This window comes from Chamaea fasciata, unplaced genomic scaffold (genome assembly GCF_029207755.1).
Source record: "Chamaea fasciata isolate MVZ Bird 193981 ecotype frontalis unplaced genomic scaffold, bChaFas1.0.hap1 SCAF_19, whole genome shotgun sequence".
Classification (NCBI taxonomy): Eukaryota; Metazoa; Chordata; class Aves; order Passeriformes; family Sylviidae; genus Chamaea; species Chamaea fasciata.
This window is the reverse complement of record NW_027094104.1, coordinates 6,189,866-6,211,514: the sequence shown is the minus strand read 5'-3', so window position 1 is coordinate 6,211,514 and position 21,649 is coordinate 6,189,866. Positions and strand designations below refer to the sequence as shown.

Sequence of the window (21,649 nt, the reverse complement as noted above, 5' to 3'; positions counted from 1 at the left end):
GGCACTGGAGGTGGGCAAAGGAAGGTCTGGGGTAGATATAAGGAGCACCAGCCCCCTCAGCCCTGCAGGCACACCTGCTGCTGGCTCATGGGTTCAGAACTGCTGTTCTCAGATAGACAATGGGAGAAGAGGGCCTTTAACATCCCACCTGCGAACTGGAACAGATCTTCCCTGAAGGCTGAAGAAGCAGCAGGAAGGGCAGTGCTGGGGAGCAGCTGCTCAGCCCTCGTAGCGCCAAGAAATGTCATCTCCCCCACCCTGCCTGGCTCCATCCCAGCGCCCAGCAGGACCTTTGTCTAATACAGGAAAAGCTTTCCCTTTCCCAAGTGTTAGGTGAATTGGGCTGGAGGTCCCAGCTCTGGAGCAGACAGAGCCAAAGCCCAACTGGAGCACTCACAGGGGTGAGGGCAGGGGAGCATCTCCTGAACCCCAGAGTGACCAAGTGCTTGGCTTCCTCTGTCCCTCCTTAGACACAACAGCTTCACGTGGGAGAGCTGCTTCAGGGAACCTGAGCCTTGGCTGCTGCAGGAAGGCCGGGAGAAAGGAACGCTCCAGCAGAATGTGTTTTCTCTTGGGCTCCACATTGTGTTTGAATTGTAAGAGCACCATCTTGTGTCCTAACTCGGACTGCTCCTCGCCAGAAGCTCAGGCAGAGTGTAATAAGCACCAATCCACATCTCTTCCCACCAGCTCCCTTCCCACCATCATCCTAAAGGTGTTTTAAAAAGCAGAAAACTATTTGCCCTCAAAATAGTTTCTTTTTGAAGAAGTGTAACCACACAGAATCCCAGCGAGTCCTGCAGGCCCTGCACTGGTCCCTGGCCAGAGCCCCCTCACAGCTTGTTCTACAGCAGAATTAAGGGCCACTTGTGCATCAGAGATCACCAGGATGTTCAGTACCAGCTCGACTGTATTGCTCAGACAGGACACTGAAAACGGGAAGTGAAGGCAAAAAGTTTACTATTGTTTACTATGTAAACTGTGGTTTACTATTTATTCCATTGTAGAAAAAGGGAAATAGTCTCCCTCAGTCAGTCTGAAGTTTAATTTCCAGGGAAAAAAGTATTTTTCAATAAAAGCATTCACACTGAAAAAGTTTAACAGTGTCTGTGTTCTGTCCTGAACATCTCTTTGTGTAGGAGACTGATACAACTGAGAGAACTTTTTTGAAATCTACCTAAGATTTCTGAAGTACAGTGAGTGCTTTTTCCCAAGATCCCATGGCCAGGGCAGACAGGTTTGTTATTCCCAATGGCTTCAAACACCACTTGTAACATCCTAGCTCAATTCACAACTCTATTCTCACATCTCTTCGACACCGGATCTGAAAAATTCAATTACTTACACACATACCTGAGGGGCTCCAGGAGGAGCTGAAACATTCCCAGAATGAAGATTTATGATTTATGTTTCTTCCCTTTTAATACAGACACACTCTCCTTTAGCACAGTGCAGTGTGTGACCTGCCTGAGAATGGACATGGCCCCAGAACATCACTGTGAGGAGAGGGAAATGCATCAGGACATCTGGAGAGAAAAAAATTCCCCAGGAAAACTCCACTAACTGAGCAAAAATTATGGTGGGTTTGTTAAGCACCAGGTTTAGAAAGCTCCAAGGTGGCACAACAGTGGTAACAGGACATTTGGTGGTTCTCATCCATAGATGATTCCAGTTTTTGCACACACATTTGTGCAAACAACTCTGAAGCATTCTGGTTCTTCAAGTTTTAAACAACTTCCTGTGGGCCCTTCGCCAGTGCCCAAGGGCAGCAGTGACACCTGCAGTGACACTCGCGGGGAGGACAAAGGGGCTTTGTGTCCCCAGCACAGCTTTCTGCACTCTCTGTCAGCACCAAGAGGGGCTCCCCCAGCCCCTGGGAATAGCCAGGGGTTCTTAGGCACACTCCTGACACACTGATCAGGACCCACAGCTGGGACAAACATGCTTAGAATAGGGCAGGTGAGGTGGGAAAACATGAAACCCTGGCTCTGGCCAAGTGTTCTGTTTCTGCAGTCACCATGTCCTCATTCTTCTGTCTTGAAAACACATTTCCTTTGCTGAGCAGGAAGTAGCCAGCCAGCATTTGAGCTCTGATGAATCCGTGCTAAAATAATTTCAAAAATAAATCTCAGTGTCAGCATCTATTTCATCCGAGCTGCACTAAGCAGATCTCCTCCAGATCTGTATCTTAAGAGAGGCACAGATGTCACAGCTTTTCTTCACAGCTGTTGTCTGGGCCCACTATGAGAGAGCAGGGTGTCACTAGTCTTGGACTGACTCAAACACATCATTGTGTCTTCAGACAGCACCAAAACTCCGCAAAATTAACACGACATTACAAAAAACACACTCACCAAATGCATGTTTCATATACATATTTATATATATTTCATGTACAAAGTTACATTCTGAACCTCATGGATTCAATAATAGAAATAAATACTGAAATAACTACACTGCTATATGAGCTCTTCTGCTCACAGAAAAGAAGCCTCAAGTTTTAACAGACAGCAAGTTTAACGCTGTAGAATCCATCTCAGATTACAGAGGCAAGTAAAATTCAGCATAAGTGTCCAACAGACAAAACTTTCAAAAATTACAGACCATAAAATGTTTAAAATATATGTTTAAAAGATTGAGAAATGTGCATCAACAAAATTAATAAAGGAAACTTAATCTTGTTAGAGGGTGGGAGAGACATTTAGTGTATAGAAAAATGCTTTGAGGTGCAATATAGATTGTTACAATATGGCATAACCCTGTTAGAAAAGAACCTTTAATTTCCCTAAAGAAGAACCGTATTTGAGTTTACCGTGTCTCGTTTTACAGAGCAGGCCTTCACAAGGCCTGCCTCAACAGGGCCATTTGCAGAGTGCTAAGTCAGGTTTAATCCTTTGGTAACTTTTATAATACTCACATGGAAATAAATATTCAGTTACACAGCATTTTTTAAAGACACACGTTCTTTAGAACAGTTAGTATAATAAAACAGATTTAACATTTGTTTGTTACTAAGGCAGCCTATGATAAAGTGTCTACGCTCTGTCACCTCGATCCTATCTGGCACAGGAAAACTTTCCCAAGGAATGGACAATGCAGCCTCACCCTCACCATGCAAACACCCCTACCCAGGCAAGTCATGTGCTGCATATTTTGTGCTCGAAATGTTTCCAAACTATTAACAAGCTGTAGCTATCAAGAGATTAGCTCCTATTTATATGATGCTTTAATCATGAGTGTAATGCATAAACACATTCTTGAGACAGAATTGAGCATGTATTGTCATCCCTGTGCCTGGGGTTTGCATGCTTTATTCACCTCTCAAAGTGACCTTAAGGGGAGTTTATACAGCCCAGCACACTGTGATGGCAACAGGGACCCAGTTAATCTACTGTACCTTAGGACAGGGGATAAAGTTTTTAAATGAGAAATACAGAGAAGTGCACATGCCTTTATCTACACCCATAGTGCTACACAGTTCAACTACTGTCTGCTTTAAAACCCTTCCACTTTTGGACAGAAGCAATCAATTGTTCTCTGAAATATTTGCAAGGGCTGGCCCACTGAGGTGACTAAAATGGCCAGGTGGGCCAGCTCCATTTGGCAAAAGACCAGGTACACACTTGCCAGGTTGCACAGCTCCAGCTGGAGCAGTAACGCCACTCAGAGGAAACAGCTCATCTCTAATAACAAATTAAATCCTACACAGAACCAAGGAACAGAATTGTGCGCTTTTTTTTTCTGAGAACATGAGAATGTGACAATTACCAGTGAGGAAAAAACTTTGGAGACCGTGTTTTCCAAAGAGAAAAGAAAAAAAATTCAAGAAAATGGCAGGAAAAGCAATGAAATTGCACCACTCACAGTGAAGATTCTGCACAACAGTAAAAGTTTAGACAGCATTTTTCTTAAGACATCCAATCCCATTAGTTAATTCAGATGTGCTTCATGTTCAGCATACATGCCTATAAGTTTAAAATAGGTCTAAGAGTGTTGACTCAGGTTACTTTTGTATAATTGGTATTTGTATAATTTTAAATAAGCTTCCAGACTTTATATTTAAGCCAAAGTACTTTAAGAGTGACATTCAAGATGAATATGGAAAGCAAATTATGAACAACATGCTCTCATTGCTTTTGGCATTCTGAAGAGAAAAATACTACCAAGGTATTAAACATCTTTAATAAGGATTTTTACTACATAGTTCATGTCCTAAATACATATTTACGAGCGGAACAGCTGTGTACAAAATATGTTGCTTAAAAAGTATTTATACATATAAGTCTAACCAATAGACCTGAATGGAGATTTTCTGGTTTATCAGCTATGATATGCATTTGAAAAAGCTGCCTAAATATATATTTACACAATAGACCTCAGCTAAATGTGTTCATTTAAAAAATTAAGAAAATATATAAACACATGTTTGCCTGATAGACCAGAACTGCTCCTATTACATAAAAATGTTTAGGCAGTTTTAAAAAAGTGTTTCTATATTTACTCCTCTGAAACTGTTCAGTTCTCTCACATAATCAAGTTACTAAATTTCTCCGCTAATCTGAACAGCTCCAGCCGTTTGGGGGTAAATGCTGGATGTTTATTAAAACCCCTCAAAACTTTTACTTTCCAGAGACTAAATTAAAGAGCAAATCTGGGTTTTTAAATCTTCTGAAGTACAGAAATCATGAAGCGTTTAACTTAGGTCTGATACTAATGCAGAAATTTCAATGTTAAAGGAAGACAGTCTTAAACTCACATTTATGGTTTAAAAAAAAAGATGGTGAGTAGACAGAATGTCAGCCTAATATTAGTCTCCTGACCTTCAGTAATTTTCTCTGTCTTTGTGTTACCTGATAATATTGTTGCTAATTTCTTTCTTTTTTTTTTTTTTTTTTACTAAATTGGGGTGTGGAGCTACCAAAATATACATTTTGTACCTAATTATGTGGAACTACACTTCCTTTACGATCTCACTTGAGCAGAATTGCCTCCTGTACAGTCTTTTCTCATGCCCTAATTGAGGTCTCCAACCTTCACACACATAGTGCCTTGTGAGTTTGACCAGCTAGGCAGAGAAGCTCATTCTAAATGCTTAGGACATAAGGAGTTAAGACAAGAAAAGAACAAAACATATCCCCTGTTTAAGAATTTTGCGGTTATTTTCCAATTTATATCAACCTAAGAATACCCTTTGGAAACAGAGTTGTTCCATGTTAGGGAGATGGAAAAACATTACGCTCAAAATTGCTCTTTCCTGAGAGCAGCAGTTCTCAAACTTTAAGGTTCATTAGTGAAAATACGATTTTATTTAAATATTTTCATTTTAATTCCTACACAGCCTTCTCTTTCCCCCCACAAATTCTGAAGAATGTAACAAATTAAACCATGTAGAGTATATGAGCAAGATTTTCCAAGTTTGAAAACAAAAGCTGAAACATCCAGTTTGCTTTAGCCCACACTGAGTATTTAGGTGAGTCTTAATAATCCATCTTCTAATTTGTCCGTTTTTTTCACACTCTGGGAATAACTTTGCTGTTTTACCCAATGCATTATACAGTGAAATGTAGCTCAGTTGGAACAAAGCTGAACTCAAGTGAGACTACCAAAGAAGTGAACACATGAGATTGGGGTGGTACAGTAAAACTGTCTCAGCTGCTCACTGTGGTGTGCACACCAGCTGGAGAAACATCTGATTTCCTCACACTGTTCCATTTAACATGGGTGCAGTAAAACAGCACAAGCTAATTCTGTATAGCTAAAGGTATGACAGATTTGCAATATAAAGTTAAACAGCAAAGAAATGCTTCAACATCATGTAGTGAAACAGGTTCACAAAATAAAAAAAAAAAACATGCAGAAGCTTTTTTTTTCTTTTTCTCCCCCATCCCCCCCTCCCCCCCATTTTTAAGGTCTCCAACTGCATCCTACAGGCTCACTCACTGCCACACATGACTTGCCACACTATCAAGTGACTCCTCTCAGCTTTGGCTACAGAAGGTTCAAGTGGTAGAGCTTCTCCCAGAAGTTCAGATTCTCCTCCTTCATCACCTGGAAAAAAACAGGGTTGTTTGAGGCGGCCAATAACCAGAACAGCATCAACACCACATGCAACAAGACAAGAAAAACACCAAAAGACAGTGTTGCCATATGCTGATATAAAAACATATTAAAATCTGTGAATGTAAACAGTTTGTTGCATAATTATTTCAGAGCCCAGCATTCTGCTGGCCATATTCTTTACTTCTAGCCCAAAAAATAATGGCAGTTTTGTAAGTATCCATATTCTACATGTTTCATTACTTTTAACTCTTTAATGTAGAGAAGCCTAATCTGCAAACCACCAGGCAGACACAGAGATGGTTTTGCCACTAGAAAGTGTTCTGGGACAAACCCAAACCTATAAATGCCCTGGAACAAGAGCTGTAATTGAGCACATGTGAGACAACACAACGTTCATGTCTATGGTCAAACTTTCCCATTCTTTCCTCCTGTTCCAGTTATTCCAGCTTGCCACAACTCTGCCCACAGTGGCAAAGACAGCCTTGAGCGTATTCTCCACTACTGCTCTTCAAAGAGAAGAGCAGTTTTGTACTCTGGGTGACAGTAGCTGACTGGGACCACAGCTGACACTGAACTGCACATGGACAGCCAGGACCACCAGTCCAGGAGGTCACTTTAATCAGAGGAAACAGGAACTGACCTAAACCCTCAGGAAAGTGCCAAATCAAATTTTGACTGGTATTCTGATCAGACTCCTTTGGAGGGCTGAGGGAGCTAAACACAGAGTAGCCCCAAATGGCTCTTGACCAGTTTTCTGGGCTCAGGTGGCACTGGCTGGCCTAAGGCAGCACTGGCACTCAGCTCACGGCTTTGCCATCATGCCACAGGGACAGCAAAACAAGCATCTGGAATGTGGCTGTTCCAGCTGCCCTGGAGTGACTGCAGCACTTCAGCCCTCACTGCACTGTGCCACAGAACTTCCTCCAGCTCTGCCTCCCACAGAAACCCAACACAGTCACCCCAGGAACCTGCTTGTCATTGACTAGTGGGATGACAGGATTTGGGATGGCCTTCCTGGGTTTTCCTTTGTGATGGTTAATGTGGGTTGTTTTGCTGTTTGGATGGTTTTGAAAGACTATAGACAGATTTAGGCAAAAGGTCAAAAGCAGGTCTAAGAGTTGTAACACCTTTTTATGCACTTTTTGTCAAGGTCTCAAGCTGCAGATTATAAGCACAGAATCACAACCGTTCTCGCTTTATTTCCCCAAAGAGTTAAATTTAAAAAGAAGATACATGTTTACACAAGAACTTTTATGGGCTAGATCATGCAAAAGTGCTATCCAAGAAAAGCAGTGATCAAATATGATGGGCATGCAGAGATAAGTGATCTACTTTATTCCTTCCTAGTCAAAAATGAGTGAATTTTACACTGAGCATTCTTCACTTAACATGACTTGTTTTCAGTCAGTCTGCATATTTAAGTAACTAAGGATATGTTTTCCAGCAGTTTGAGATAAGATTAACCTGCCAAAGAAAGACTGAAAGCATAAACAGGCAGGTGGTACATGACTCCAAAGCAGAGTTTCAAATAAACCTTCTCATACAGTCATCCCAAAGGTTATGGTTTATTGGGAGGAGGAGGAGAAGCTGAAAGTATGTGTCAGAATAAAAATACTTCTACCCCTGCAGTGCATGGTAAAGACTGTATATACTGACCACCCAAATGCACTCATTGCAATTACAACAGCAGTTATTATGTGGTTAATACCCTTTCAGTATGAAGTATGACTCATTTAAAGCTCAGATTTCTTACCCATTCTGAAGTCAATGTATCCTTCTCCACCGCTTATCACCAACATTGATTTTAAGGGACACTGGTTGAAGGACTCTTGGCCTTGTTTATCAGCTGTTAGATCTGTTCCACCAGTACTCTGCGGGCAAACAACCTGACCTGGGTGAAAAACAGAACACTTTTTTATGTCTTATCTCAGAGCAAAACCTTCTGTGCTCGGTCATTAGACGACAAGGCCTAAAGCAATTGAGTGCCTTCTTAACAGGCAAGTGCTCACTTAGCACAGCACCTTTTTATAGAAGGAAGCAAAGTCCTTGCTTGTGATCAAGCCCCTTTCCTCCCACTAAACTGGGCTGCACTTAGCAATCAGACAAGTCTTGTAATTAAAATCCAATATATTGTTTCTGAAAGTATGAATTCATACTCTTGCTATCTTAAAAACCCCTTTGAAGATGGTAACAAAACCTCACCTGGTACTGCAACAAAGAATTTCACAGCATCCCGGTGGCCGTGGAAGCAGAGCTGTGCATGTGCCATGGAGCAGTAGGGGATGAATGTCCCTGGAGTCACTTTATCACTGTGCTCATCTCCATACACACGGATCACACTCCCTGGACGGTTTCCAGAGCCTGCTGCTGATTTATTGGCTGTAAAAGAAGAGGAGTTGTTTTCTACTTCAAAACACAAATTGCTGAAGTGGTTATATGTTAAGAAACCTTATGGGTACCGTCTAAAAGCTAAAGCCAACTTAGATAAAAATGAAACAGGAGGGCAGCAATGCCAATTCAAGACAGAGCTGGAAAGAAAAAGATTGCATGCTTCGTTATTTTAGGTACATCAGAAAATGGAGCAGGATTCTTATTAGTCTAGCATAAACACCAGATTTCAATATCCTACTTTTGGGAAAAAATAATTTGTGACAGGACTGTATCTTTCTTAGAAAATAAGTACCTCTAATGTGTTACAGTATGAGCAAATTCCACATACTTAAGCATGTAATTAAAGACAGTTTCATTCCAACTAATCATAATGTATGCCCTTACCAGCAAAAATTCTCTAGAAACAGCCACCTGTGGGCATGAAAGAGCTACCCTATTATCATTCTACATCTAGATTTTACTGAGAAGTTTTAAAATACATTAAACCAGAGAAGTACTCATGCTAGACACACAAGCCATCTCCATTCCAAAGACTATCGAAGTAGTGAAAGAAACAGTGATTTGTAACAAGACAGCAAATGATGTGGATTAATGACAAAGTTATAAGATGTGGTATCACATTGGCTGGAAGAAAAACAAGTCTATATGAGAGTTCAGCTGCAACACAGATGATATGCTAAACTGCTGAGCAGACTGGTGGCCATTTAGCAAACATAAAACTGCTGCAATGCAGTAACTGCAAGTGGAAAAACATTTAGGAACATACAAAGGGTAAATCTATAAGGAGTGGGAAACAGCCTCAAAGTGGCTATTAGAAGCCTGAAAATAGGTTTCGGTTCAGGATCTGCACTTACCCCGCAGCCCCAGTAAACGTCCCTGGTGGAGGATTACAGCTAGTGAGAAAGGAGGAAAGGGGAAATGGATAGGTATGACAGTAGAGGAGAAGGATTAATGAGAACCCACCACTCATATTTTGGTTTTTGATAAGGTAGAGCTTAAAATTTTAGCTCCTAAAAAAACCAATAGATATTTAATTACAGAAGATTCAATCAAAAGTCACAAAGAACATCTTATTATAGAAATTTCAGTACAAAACAGACCACAAAAGAACTGTCACATATTTTTAAGTTTATTATTGATTAGCAACGTTTCCCCTTTCTCTCTTTCCTTGGTAGGAGGCTCCAGAGTAATACAGAATGACTCATGTTTTCAAGTACCCTTTTGAAACATCATCTGCTGCCCTGCTACTGAGACCCAGGGGATTGAGAGGTGCCACTGCTCATGCAAGGATGTGACTGCTTTTAAAAACCATCAATATTTCTCACCAGGGTTCTCAGTCCCACTACCAGACTACCCCCAAAAGGCTGTTCTGACCCACAACCAACCAACAGCACTGAAATTGAACTGAACAGCTTTAATAGGGATTTCTTCATGTTTACTTCTGGTTTAAAACAAACTCCTCTGGAAACGTTAAATTAAGCTTGACACAAATTAATAGCTATAATTTTTGAAAGCATGGTTTAAAGTGTCTCAAAATCCATGACAGGAAGTCTGTCCTTCCTTAGTACATTCATGCAAGGCAAAAAAAAAGACAGTTACTGAATGGATGGACAATGCAATGGAACAATATGAGAAACAATGCATGTGTTTGCTGTTCAACAAAGATACAACATGAAGAGTTTTCACTATTAAATCACCCTAAAATTTCACCTGTCAGACTGCACTATTTTCTAGGTAACAACAGTACAATTAGGACTATCAAAGGTCTGCATTTTATTTTCTGAAACTTCTGTCCACCTGTTATAACATTAGTCTCAGGCACAAGGGTTGAGGCTTTTTTTTAATTGTTTAAATGCAATCAATTTACACAGAGATTCTTCCCAAGCTTTACCTACTTAAAATCTGGTTTGCCCTTGACCTGTTCTTTTCTCCTGAGATTCAACTGCCCTCAATTAGTGTCAGCCTATGACAAGCGTCTAGGGTCTGTTTTTAAGCAAAAACCAAGATTTACATGATTGCAATCTGACCTGCATATTAGTGCCCTGTTTGAAGAATGTGTTTACAGCTCCTATAACTCTGAACGTGTCCTTTAAAGCAGTCTGTGTTAATTCTGTTCCAGTCCTTTAAACTCACTTTGTGGTGAATTTTCAAGAACTAAAGCAAATCAAATTGCATTAGCAACAACACCAGTGTGCTCAAATCAAAAATCTACTCTGTGATCATATGGCAATCAAAAACAACATCAATCAGAAACCTAATGATGTTCCATATAAGCATTAAACTTCTATCAATGCTGCTAGTGCTCAGAACACCTCTAAGGCTTTGATGTGTCCCTTTGATTCAAGCCAACTCTGCTCAAATGGCAGTACAGGAGATTCTGGAGATGTGTTATTTTCTCAGAGTAATTGTAACCACATACACAGATCTAGGTGCTAAACATCACACAGGCCTGATCTGTTACAAACCTGAAAGAGTCAGACCTGGCAGCGAAGCTTTCTATCCATTAGCAAGCATCTGAGTTGTGTTTAATACTCTTTTTTTAATGCCTACAGCATATTGCACAGTGCTATTCATTGATATTTTACTTACTTTCTGTTAATGGAATGGAGATGATGACACCATTTCCTGTTCCTACCCATAAACGATTACAAGACACCATAAGTGCTGTGATTCTCACAAATGAGAATCCCAGTTTACCAGTACCTAAAAACAAAAGATGCTTTTCATCAAAAATTATGAGCAAGAATAACTCTAATTCTACAACACAGAATCTTAAACCCAACTCCCAAATCACAAAGACGAGTAATTCCCTCCCACTTCTGAGAGAAATAAAGCAGAGGAGCACATTTAAGTTGTAAAGATAACCTAGAAGGCTACAACACTGTAATTAAATCAAGAACCTACACTGCAAGAGTCTAACTTAGCTATGAGAAAGCAAAAAAGGTTCAACAGCCCCTTAATACTGCACAGTAAAATCTTTTGGGGCTTATCAGCTTTTAAAACAAACAAAAAGTGAGTTTACAGAGATAAGATAGTAGTTTGTTATCCATTAAAATTAATTTCTCATTTGTTAGCATGATGAGGGGAGCAGAAGGCTGACCAGCCATGTGCAGTGCACAGCAGAGACTTGTGAAGGATTTCCCAGAGCCTAATTACCTGTATTTGTTGTGTAATGTAGGTGGTCAAACTGCTGTTATACAGATATTAATGAAAAAAACCAGAAAGTTTACTAGGTTCAACAGCAATAAAAATTTGCTATTTTGAGGGGTTTTTTTTGAAAAAAGAGGCATTTTTTCCAGGCAGGTAATGGATTCTTCCCTTTTCTAACTATAAAAAAATGTATCAGTATAGAAAAAGAGAAAGATTGTAGCGTGTCTATTGGTGCCTGACCAACTCAACCACCATTTTCCTCATTAGTTCTGAGTTTTTAAGAACACTTTACATATCAGGTAAGGTCAACAGACTGTAAGAGATGACTGCAACAAATGACCCATCACCCCCATCATGCTTCACAGACTGACTGAGGCTTCTACTTCCAGATACAAGTTTGCACAAACGTCTTTTAGCTGGCCTTTCCACCCACCCTTACCCCAAATCTGCAGTGAGAACTGCCTGATGCCTAGCAGGAAAAGGAAGCTGCAGATAAGCAAGAACACAGCAGATTTTCCTGGGAACTTACCGAGCATTTTGCTCACATAGGGCTCAATGTCCACGTCCTGCAGGTGCTGGTAGGTGTGGGCGTGGTACAGGCGCAGCGTGGAGTCCAGGCGGATGGACACCCACACCCCGTCCCCCACCCAAGCCAGCTGCCTCACTTGGCTCTCCCTCCTTGGGTGGGCATCAAAGGACTTCTAAGAAACATTGGGGTTCAAATTGAAACGTAAAACGAAGGGAAGAGTAAGAGAGGTTTCTTCTGTTACAGCCACACAGTTGGAACTGGCAATTTTAAATCAAGCACAACCCTCTGATTTGCAAGATCACAGACAGTGTTTAGCTCAATTACAAATAGCATGTGATGCTCTAAAATTGCCGATTCTTTTCCCTGAGTGTGATCTCAAAGCTGTAATTTCCTACTCTGTCCTCATTTACACATCTCATCCCAGCCTGCTCCAGCTTCTGTCTGCTTTGAACCTTGAGCCTTTTTGGTCTGAGATCCTGCTGCCACAGCACAAGGTACATGAGCCCAAAAAATGTCTTTCTTCCTTGTTCCATCATGACTGACTCTCACAAACAACCCCACCTGTGCAAAATACACACCACCCACCAGCAAAATAATCCATTTCACTTTATATGAACTTCATTTCAGTCTTCCCATATATATTTAGTCTTCTTCACAAAAAGAGGTTATTATTGGGTGATTGATATTTTCAGAAGAGCTGAGCAGTCACTCTCAAAGGCCCAGGTCTCGGGCCAATTAGCAGGAACTGAAGCACTTATATTGCTGAAGGCTTGCAGAAACCTTAGCCTCTTTCTGCTCTTGAGATAACAGACTAAACATTGCAGATAAAGCACCAGCTCACACGCCTTGCATAAGCTATTCTCTAGCTGGAAGGAGAGTACATTCCAAAATAACACAAACCTCTGCATCTGTGTGAAGAACAAAATAAAGCACACAGTATAAGCTGGGAGCTGGCCTTACAAGGACACTTTCCAGTTTCTGACCAGCTAAAAGTGGAGAACTGTATCTCCCAAAAACTGCTTTCAATAAGTGAGAACTGTCTCATCACAGCTTAAAGTCTTCCAAAACAACTATTTTGTAAAACAAATTTGCTAGGTAGCCTGTTTCCCGAGTTACTCTGGAGTCTGAGCTGCAGCATTAAAACACAACATTTCATTATTTTAGTCACCATCAGAACTTACCTCTATTTTCATAGCCTTTGGTTGAACAACATAGATTTTGTTCCTGTAGCCACACCAGACCTTGTCATGTACCACTGTCATGCACCGGATCGAGTGGTGCGGCCGGCCTAGGTCCAAGAGGTGATAGTTGGTCAAATCCCACTGACCATCTGCAAAAACAGGAGGAAAACAAAACGCTAATAAAACAGAAGACATGACTATAATGAAAATGCAAGAGTTAATGATCAAAGTGGGCTTCCAGATGGCTTTTCCCTATTTAGTTCAGATCTATCCCATCCTCCATTTCAAAGTAAGAAAGTACTCCATGAATGCATCACAACAGTGCAAAAACAGTACTTGAATCTGCAACTGAAATAACAAGAAATATTTCTCATGACAACCCAAAAAAAGGTCATTGGGGAATACACTATCAAAACATTACTTGTAAATGGCACATTTCTTTCCTGACTACTGTCAAAAATTCCCTGGGTTCCAGATGCAACAGAATCCTTACCAACTCCCCGGTGAAAGATGGCGAGCGTCCCATCTGCCAGTGCAACCAAGACTATGCCTTTGACATGTCTGGGGAAAAAGGAAGCACAACAACACCCTCTGTTAGACTGCTCTACTCAGAAGGCAGGTTGAAAGCTAGGTAGAAACGTTTGCTATTTCAGCATATTTTTTGCAGTCACATTAGCCCCAGTGTTTTGATTTCTACAATATAGCTCAAGAGAAGGGATGTAACAAGGGGTCAAAATACAGTTCAGAGAGCTTGAAAGATATCTGGCTACAATGTCTGAAGAAAACAGCAAAGATAGCAACCTATAACTGTTTTGTAGAGCTACAGCTCATCCTTTGGGCTATATATTTCTACAGGTACAAGATGCATTTATTTTCCTAATTCCCCAGAAGTTTTCCACTGTCCCCTCAAGGAGCATGCAGGCAGTTATGGCAACTGGCATTCCCAATATCTGAGGAGGAAATATAAAACTACTCTGGAAAGTACTTTAACAGAAATTCATTATGATTTACATGACATTCTTTTAGGACTTACACAATACTGAGAATAGAATCTTTAAGTTTAATGGCATGAACACATTTCCTCCACTGGGCCACTGACGAATGAACATACAGGCTGCAAAGACAAATCAGGAGGGATTAAAAGCACTACCAGACAAAAACAACACAAGCAAAACCCTTATAAACTGAAATCCACAAACAAAGGGAAATAAGTTTTCATCTTCCATTGGAAACTATGTATTCACTGAAAGGAAGAACTACATGAGCAACGGAATGGCTTTTTCAGAGGTGTAAAGCATCACAAACTCCCTTGCAGATCCATCTGCAGTAAAAATTACAATACATTTTTCTAGCATGCTAAAATATTGAAAATCATAGATTTAAAAGACCATAACAATTTCTTTGACTACACAAAAACCACAGAACTTCTCTGCATGATGATGAAGTGTCATTTAACAAAAAAGGGCTTGCTAATCACCTACAATACTTCCTTTGAATTCTCTAATGCCTAAAAATGCAGCACAGCATTCAAGGTTTTGGCTCTCTTGAGATCATCCTGTGCTTATCTTGACTTGAGATGGTTATCAGGCCTGTAGGCACAAGAAGCAAGCTTAAAGTAATTATTATAAATACATGTAACAAGATTAGCACTTCCTTACCATCCATTCTGTGCTCCAAGCCACATGGTCGGTAAAAGGCTACTCATTTTCTGTGCTTCTTCTCTCACTAGATCTTGCTCATTTGGCAGAACTGCAACATCCTTATATAACTCTGACTCAGTACTAGAAAAAAACACCAGTTAAAATACACTTAATGGAGTGCACAGATTACTCAAGCTATAACCCAGGTGTTTACTTCACTACTTAGAGTTCCTACACTGGCTTTTGAAGTATGTGAGACATTTAAAAACACAGTAACCACACATGAAAGTACAATAGAGATGAAAACCTCAATAACAATGGATTTCTTCAAGCGGACATTTACTTTTACAAGGAAAACTAGGTTCCATTCAAGCTTGTCAGTATTATTATCTCTGGGGAATGGCGGAAGAGAGTCACAAAGCAGAGTCTTGTACCAAGACTACTTAATATAAACCTCAACACACTTAAAAAGGAAAAAAGAAGTAGTAATTTTGTCTCCATGCTATGTTCCTACAAACACTATATTTCTTTTTTAAAATACATTTTAAGAGGTATGAGGACTGAGACTAGGTACTTAGGCTGATACACTGGAGATGCCTCTGTTGTATGCTGCACTCCCAAGGGATCTGTAAAGACATGCTCTGTGTAGACTCCAGTTTGTGCAATATCAGCTGTGTCTTCTCCTGTCCCTGCATTGACTTCTGTTGCCTCTGTTGCCTCCTCTGCCGTTGGAATGTTCTCATCTACTGAATTATTTTCAGTTGTAATATCTATGAAACAGACAAATTTGAAAAACTTTTTAACAACTGCAATAGAATTTGCTATTGTTTAAAACAGCCAGAACTTGATACTTAAAACTGAAGTGAGTAGCTGTTATACCAGACAGTTACAATTTCCACATGAGAATCAAAAACATCACATCAGAAATGCCCAAATTTTAGCAGGTTGCACTGTATAAACAAATGTCAAATGCACTTTAAGTATCAACCCAGTGACTGATGGCTCAGATTGGCCATTCAATGATTAACTAGGACAGCAGTGAACAGGATCAACTGCCACATATCCATTGACAATCTTATCACCATACAGATCTGCAGGGCATATGACAAAAAAACAGTATGAATGTTTATGAAATAATCCATTTCACTTAAATCCCTATTAAGACTTGACAAAATCCAAGGCATTTATTTTAGTCACTCTTTGGCAAGATCTGCATTTCAAATATTACATTAAAATCTCTCTAGAGCAGGCACAAGAATTCTCTCAAAAGTACCTGCAAGAAGCAGCTGCCAATTCCCATTTCATGCCACCTCCACCACATTTCCAGCTACAATTTACACATTAACAGAGAGTTCATGTTATCATGGCCTACATGCTGTTAACCTCAGTAGTTGCACCACTTATTTCCAGCTGCATCTCGAGGTGTTTGGCCAGCCCTGACACACCTGTAGTATTTATCACACACCTGACTGTTTCTCTGCCACAGGTGAAGCCCCATTGATGTCATGGGCACCAGGAGCCCCCACGACACCCTCAGCAGTGCAGCCCACCACAGTGATGCCCCCCAGGAGGCTGTCGGTCTCAGCAGAGCTGTTGCTGGTCATACTGCCACACAGGGAGGATTTGTCCACTTGGCTGGAATCTGCTTCCTGGGACCCTTCTTCTCCTGCAGGGTAGTCTGTTTCCCTTGCCCCTGAAAGAGAATAAACTCAGAATAACGTAATATCCTGAGCTGGAAGGGACCCACAAAGATCCAGTCCAACTCCTGGCCCTGCACAGATACCAAACAATCCCACCTTTAGTCTCAGAGCATTGACCAGACACTCCTGGAGTTCTGGCACCCTTGGTGCCATGACCTGGGGAGCCCTTTCAGTGCCCCACCACTCCCTGGAGAAAGATCTTTTCCTGATATTCAGCCTAAACCTCCCCTGATACAACTTCAGCCATTCCCTGGGGCCCTGTCACTGGGTGTTTTTCACAGGGATAAAGCTGAACCACTTCTCTATCTAATAACCAAGCTTCAAACTGAATGAGCTCACCAACAACTGAGATTTAATATGTAGACAGCCCCTACTTACAAGGTTATTTTAACATGATCAGCAAACGTGGAAGATGCTGTCACAAAGCCCACAAAACAAAAGCAAGATCAACTTATGCTGCACTACAATGCCATTCACTGTATTTCAATCTGCAGTTTTCCAAATAGCTTATTTCTATTTAATTACATCTTCCTCTAAAATCAGATTTCATAACAGTGCATGTATGCAAGGGCACCTATCCATATCTTTATGAACAATTTAGGTGCAACAGATCATTTGCTCTGGAAGAAAAACCGTTTTTCTCATGTTCAATCCTCTGACACTTTCAAGACTTAAAATACACTCAAATGTAACAAGGATTCCCTCTACAGGGAGCTCCAAGACTTGCTGCTTATCTTCAAGAGGCTGAAGAGGTCAAAAAAGCAACCAACATATTATTCTTTTTGTGAAGTTCACAATTCCACAAAATATTGAAACTGCTGCACAGTTTATAGTACATCAACCAAAATAGTTCCCCTTGGCTGCTGACATCTCTCTGACTTTTGGTTAATTTCAGTCAATAGCCAACTAAAGAGTGAAACAGTAGGGTAGAAATGCAATAGTTTAATGTACAACCAAACACTATCTTATTGCTGCGCTACAGTAACTTTTTATCACACCAAGTAACAAATCTGTGGATTTTCATTGCATAAGAAAAGCTGAATAAGAAACAGTTAAAACAGCAGGAGCTGAACCAGCCCAAGTGTTTACCTGGTACACTGGCAATACAAAGCACGTGAGAATTGCAAACAATGAAACTGTCCAGAATATTCCCTGGTTGATTTGCATCAATAATGATAACTTTTGTAGCAGAATGTGTGCTAGTACAGATCCAAACTAGACTGGATAATTCTTCCTGATGTTTCAGTTCCTTCTGCTGATCCTGAGAGAGAACAAAGGCAGAAATGAACAACAGAAAGAGGGACAAGAATAGAATTACTACCTTTGATCTTTTATGGTCTTACAGTTTCACTTATAGAAATATACATAAATGTGTGGAAGTTAAATATCTTCAATTCCATTGTAAAACTACATGTAGTTACTCATTCTCTATGAATCTGAAGTATAAAGCTCCCTCATATTTCGTACTTCCATTAAAATATATAAATTATAATTACACTGCATAATTATACAGTTAGACCAGTATAAAATAAAAACATTATTGACATGACAACTGCCATACTCAGTATCTCCACAGGTTAATGGGATATCCCAAAGCACTTCGAAATTAAGACTTTGTTTTTATGTCCTTAATATGAATTCCATTCATGACAGTTAGAACATCTACGGTTCTGTCACAAATAGTTTTCAAACAAGGCAGCACTGGTATAAGCAGTACATCATTTTGCTATCAAGTTGATTTGCTCCTGAGATTTGCCCGCAATGGAAGAAACGAAGTATTTAATAGTTGGATTCAATAACCCAAACATCCTGGGCTAATGACTAACCAAGAAAAATCTATTTGTTACCAATGCACCTGATTAGAAAATTCTTTATTACTCTACAGTTAAAGAGTAAAGACATGTACCTATATAATTTATTAAATGTGTCTTACAATGACCTTACCTTGAGCTCCTGGTCTAGTTTATCTAAGCTACTCTGGGATCCTGTTTGTTGCTTGTTGCCATCTGTATCCACACCACTCACATCATTGTAGAATACACTGGCACCAACCACAGACCCTCCATCTCGTGTCTTCCCTCCTGACAGGTTGACCCCTACAGCACACCACAGCTTGGGAGAAAAAGAAACATTTCACTTGAATCGCAAACTAAAAAGAGACACAAGCATTGTTAAATATGCCAAGTGATATCAACATTATTATGTATCTGAAGTGGATTTTAAGTCATTAATCACAATTCAAGTAATGCACATTTTACCCAGACATAAATTCTTCCCCACTATGTTTTAAAAAGAATGTAATTGAGTCCAAAACAAAAATATTCAAGCTATAGTTTGCCCAAGTCTCTCTATCATCACTGGAAATACCCTACCTTCATAGAGGTATCCTTCTCATCCAAAGGCCTCAGGTAAACAGGTACAGGCAAGTTCTTCATCTTATTTTCACCCTGTCCACCATTTGCCACCTAGGTAAAAAACAAAAAAACAAACAGGGAAAGTTTTACCTTTGAAAGAGGTTTACAATCTTTGGAATCAGTTGCTCAGAATTTATTAAACACAATTAAGAGTTTTGCATTATTGTTTTCTTTCGAAAGATTCTTTACTGCTAAGTGCAACAAAAAAATTCTGGAATCACTCAAACATAAGCTGTGAAATCATACCATATTCAAAAGTGACAAAATATGAAGTTGTTACCATTACGCTTGAAAACATCATACCTGTTTGTACTTCTGAGGTAGACTCCAGCCAAAAGCCTGCACTCTGCCATCCTCTTTCTGGACATGAGCTTTCACCTGGCGATACTGCTCCCTCTTCTGCTCCCGGCGTGAGGCTAAACTGGCTTCAGTTCTGGGCGAGAATCAGGATTGAGGAACTCCTTACTTACGCTCTTTAGAATCTCTTGTGTAATGTGAATTGCTGTTAAACTCAATAACCAAGATCAACGTGGATGCACTGGGTTACCAAGGATATCCCTAGTTTTTTTCACCTATCAGAACACCAGGTTTCCTGTGGGATATTTTTAAGGGATTGGTGAAAAACAGGCAAAACCAGGAAGTCTACTGCCAGCATTCTTAAAAAAAATGAACTTGGGCTGTGTACCTCCAGTAGGAGCTTTAAAAGTTGTAATTCAGAAGGATATATTGCCAAAACAAAGCACAGGAGAAAAAAAATAATTGGAGTCTTGTCAGCCTGACTCTTAAGTGAACCTTAAGTACCTGTACAGTTACTGCCCAGCTACAACATTTGCATATAAAAGTGCACCAAGTGTTGCCTCCTATGCCTAAATGCACTTTTTTGAAAGGCAGTGGTATTCACCAAGTAAAATATTTCAGCCAGGTGCTCAAAGTATTTACCCACTGCTGCAAATTTCACTCTGCATTATCTTGAGTCCTTATGAACCAACACTCACTTCAGGAGAACATTATACTTCACTTACCAGCATGCTAGTAATCTCAGAGGACTAAAACAGTGAACACTCGATAGAGCATATCTACTAGTATAAAACAAAAATGTCTTACTCTTCACTGAGGAATTCAAAGGCTTTAGATTTGTCACTGGGTAATTGAGATAAGGTGCTGCTTCTTTTCTTGACTGATGGAGTAATGTGCGAGGTTGGAGCATTATATTTAACATTGACAGGAGGCTCTGGTTTCTTTGCTGTATTGCTGGATGAACTGAAGAGCCTACTAAAACTAGAAGAAGAGAAAAAGACAAGTGTCAAGATTTGTCAGATACATCCAAATTTGACTGTGCAGGCAAAACACAGCATATGTCAGCCTGCTCAAAACCGTTAAAGTAAGAAACTGGAGCCCAACATAGCAGCAGCCACCACACACTCAGCAACACTCACAAAGCACAAAGCCTCATGTCCATAAGAAAAATTCTTAAAGGATTATTATCCCATTTATCAAATCCAATGGGAACTTCACCTTAATTAATCTACAAGGAACTAAGAAAATTAGGATCTGAAGGACACACCTGGAAGACAATTCTGTGAAAGACATTAGTTCATGCAGAGAAAATTTTAAAATCCCTGCTATTTTCTATGCAACAAGATAAAACAGTTATCAACAAATCACAATATCAAAAGGATTATTTAACAAATATCTTGTTGTAAAAAACACTGGTTTGGATTTAAAGAGCTTGAAGTTCACAAGAAGAATGTAACAATCAGTAAGCTGTACTCCACAGAGGGAAAAGAAGCTCAACTAAATGCAATCCACACGTGCTATTCAGGTTTCTACTTTTCATCATAAAAATGGATCCAGAAAAAATGTTCAGAACAAGAATTCTGGTGCATATGCAGCTAGAAAAAAATTCCAGCACTTCGGCATTAAACTTTACAAAGTGCACAGCCACTCACTACATGCTGCAGCTTACAATACATTTTGTCTTCCAGACCAGTCTTACCGAGTTGGCATGCTGGGCAACAAGAGGAGAAGGGTTAAGATACCTTCATCTACCAAAAAATAATTAGCTAATACACACGAATATGCCCACTAATTGGTTAGAGTCTTTATGTATTTTTGCCAGTGAGTTGTGTTTCTATACTTACAATTGCCAAATGCTTGATCTTTTCTTCTCTTGCATGGCTGGATTTTCTCTGGATGCTCTACAAGAAATGAATTCCAAGTTTACTGAGTCAGAAACAACTAAAAAAGGAAAAGGAATGGAACAGTGTATAACTCCTATTTTTTAAAAAAGGATAATATCTTGAAAATAACAAAGCCTGTTTTTTCACACTGTTACTTCTTATCAGAGGACAATATTGAAATTCCCACTAGCGGAAATAATATTACATAATAAACTTCATCCACATTTCTTTGCATCCCAAACAAACTGGCAACTTCTCAGACAGAAGAGACAAGTCTGCATAATACTTTGTAACAAAAAAAGCTTGGAAGAAAGCAGCAAACCATTTAAAATTATTCTGCCCCCTATTTAATATCTTAACCGTTGGTTTTTGTTTTAAAGCCTATTAATCTTCAATACATCAGT

The 21,649-nt window shown here is 39.8% G+C and overlaps 1 protein-coding gene across 4 annotated transcripts in view; it reads right to left on the bottom strand.

The window, feature by feature from the left end:
* Positions 1-2,362: 2,362 nt before the first annotated feature.
* Positions 2,363-21,649, bottom strand: part of SPAG9 (sperm associated antigen 9) — a 60,120-nt gene continuing 40,833 nt past the window's right edge. For 2 of the 4 annotated variants that reach the window (XM_066200810.1, XM_066200812.1), the window contains 18 exons: positions 21,207-21,263; positions 20,170-20,343; positions 19,369-19,498; positions 19,024-19,116; positions 18,596-18,763; positions 17,741-17,912; positions 16,417-16,644; positions 15,526-15,721; positions 14,970-15,092; positions 14,345-14,425; positions 13,805-13,872; positions 13,312-13,460; positions 12,131-12,302; positions 11,041-11,154; positions 9,306-9,344; positions 8,263-8,439; positions 7,814-7,951; positions 2,363-6,048 (listed from right to left, as the gene is read on the bottom strand). In XM_066200810.1, the coding sequence (XP_066056907.1) occupies positions 5,933-6,048; positions 7,814-7,951; positions 8,263-8,439; positions 9,306-9,344; positions 11,041-11,154; positions 12,131-12,302; positions 13,312-13,460; positions 13,805-13,872; positions 14,345-14,425; positions 14,970-15,092; positions 15,526-15,721; positions 16,417-16,644; positions 17,741-17,912; positions 18,596-18,763; positions 19,024-19,116; positions 19,369-19,498; positions 20,170-20,343; positions 21,207-21,263 (2,395 nt within the window). In that variant the 3' untranslated portion in view covers positions 2,363-5,932. The remainder of the gene's footprint in view (positions 6,049-7,813; positions 7,952-8,262; positions 8,440-9,305; positions 9,345-11,040; positions 11,155-12,130; positions 12,303-13,311; positions 13,461-13,804; positions 13,873-14,344; positions 14,426-14,969; positions 15,093-15,525; positions 15,722-16,416; positions 16,645-17,740; positions 17,913-18,595; positions 18,764-19,023; positions 19,117-19,368; positions 19,499-20,169; positions 20,344-21,206; positions 21,264-21,649) is intronic. The other 2 variants (XM_066200811.1, XM_066200814.1) reach the window with 1 other exon arrangement.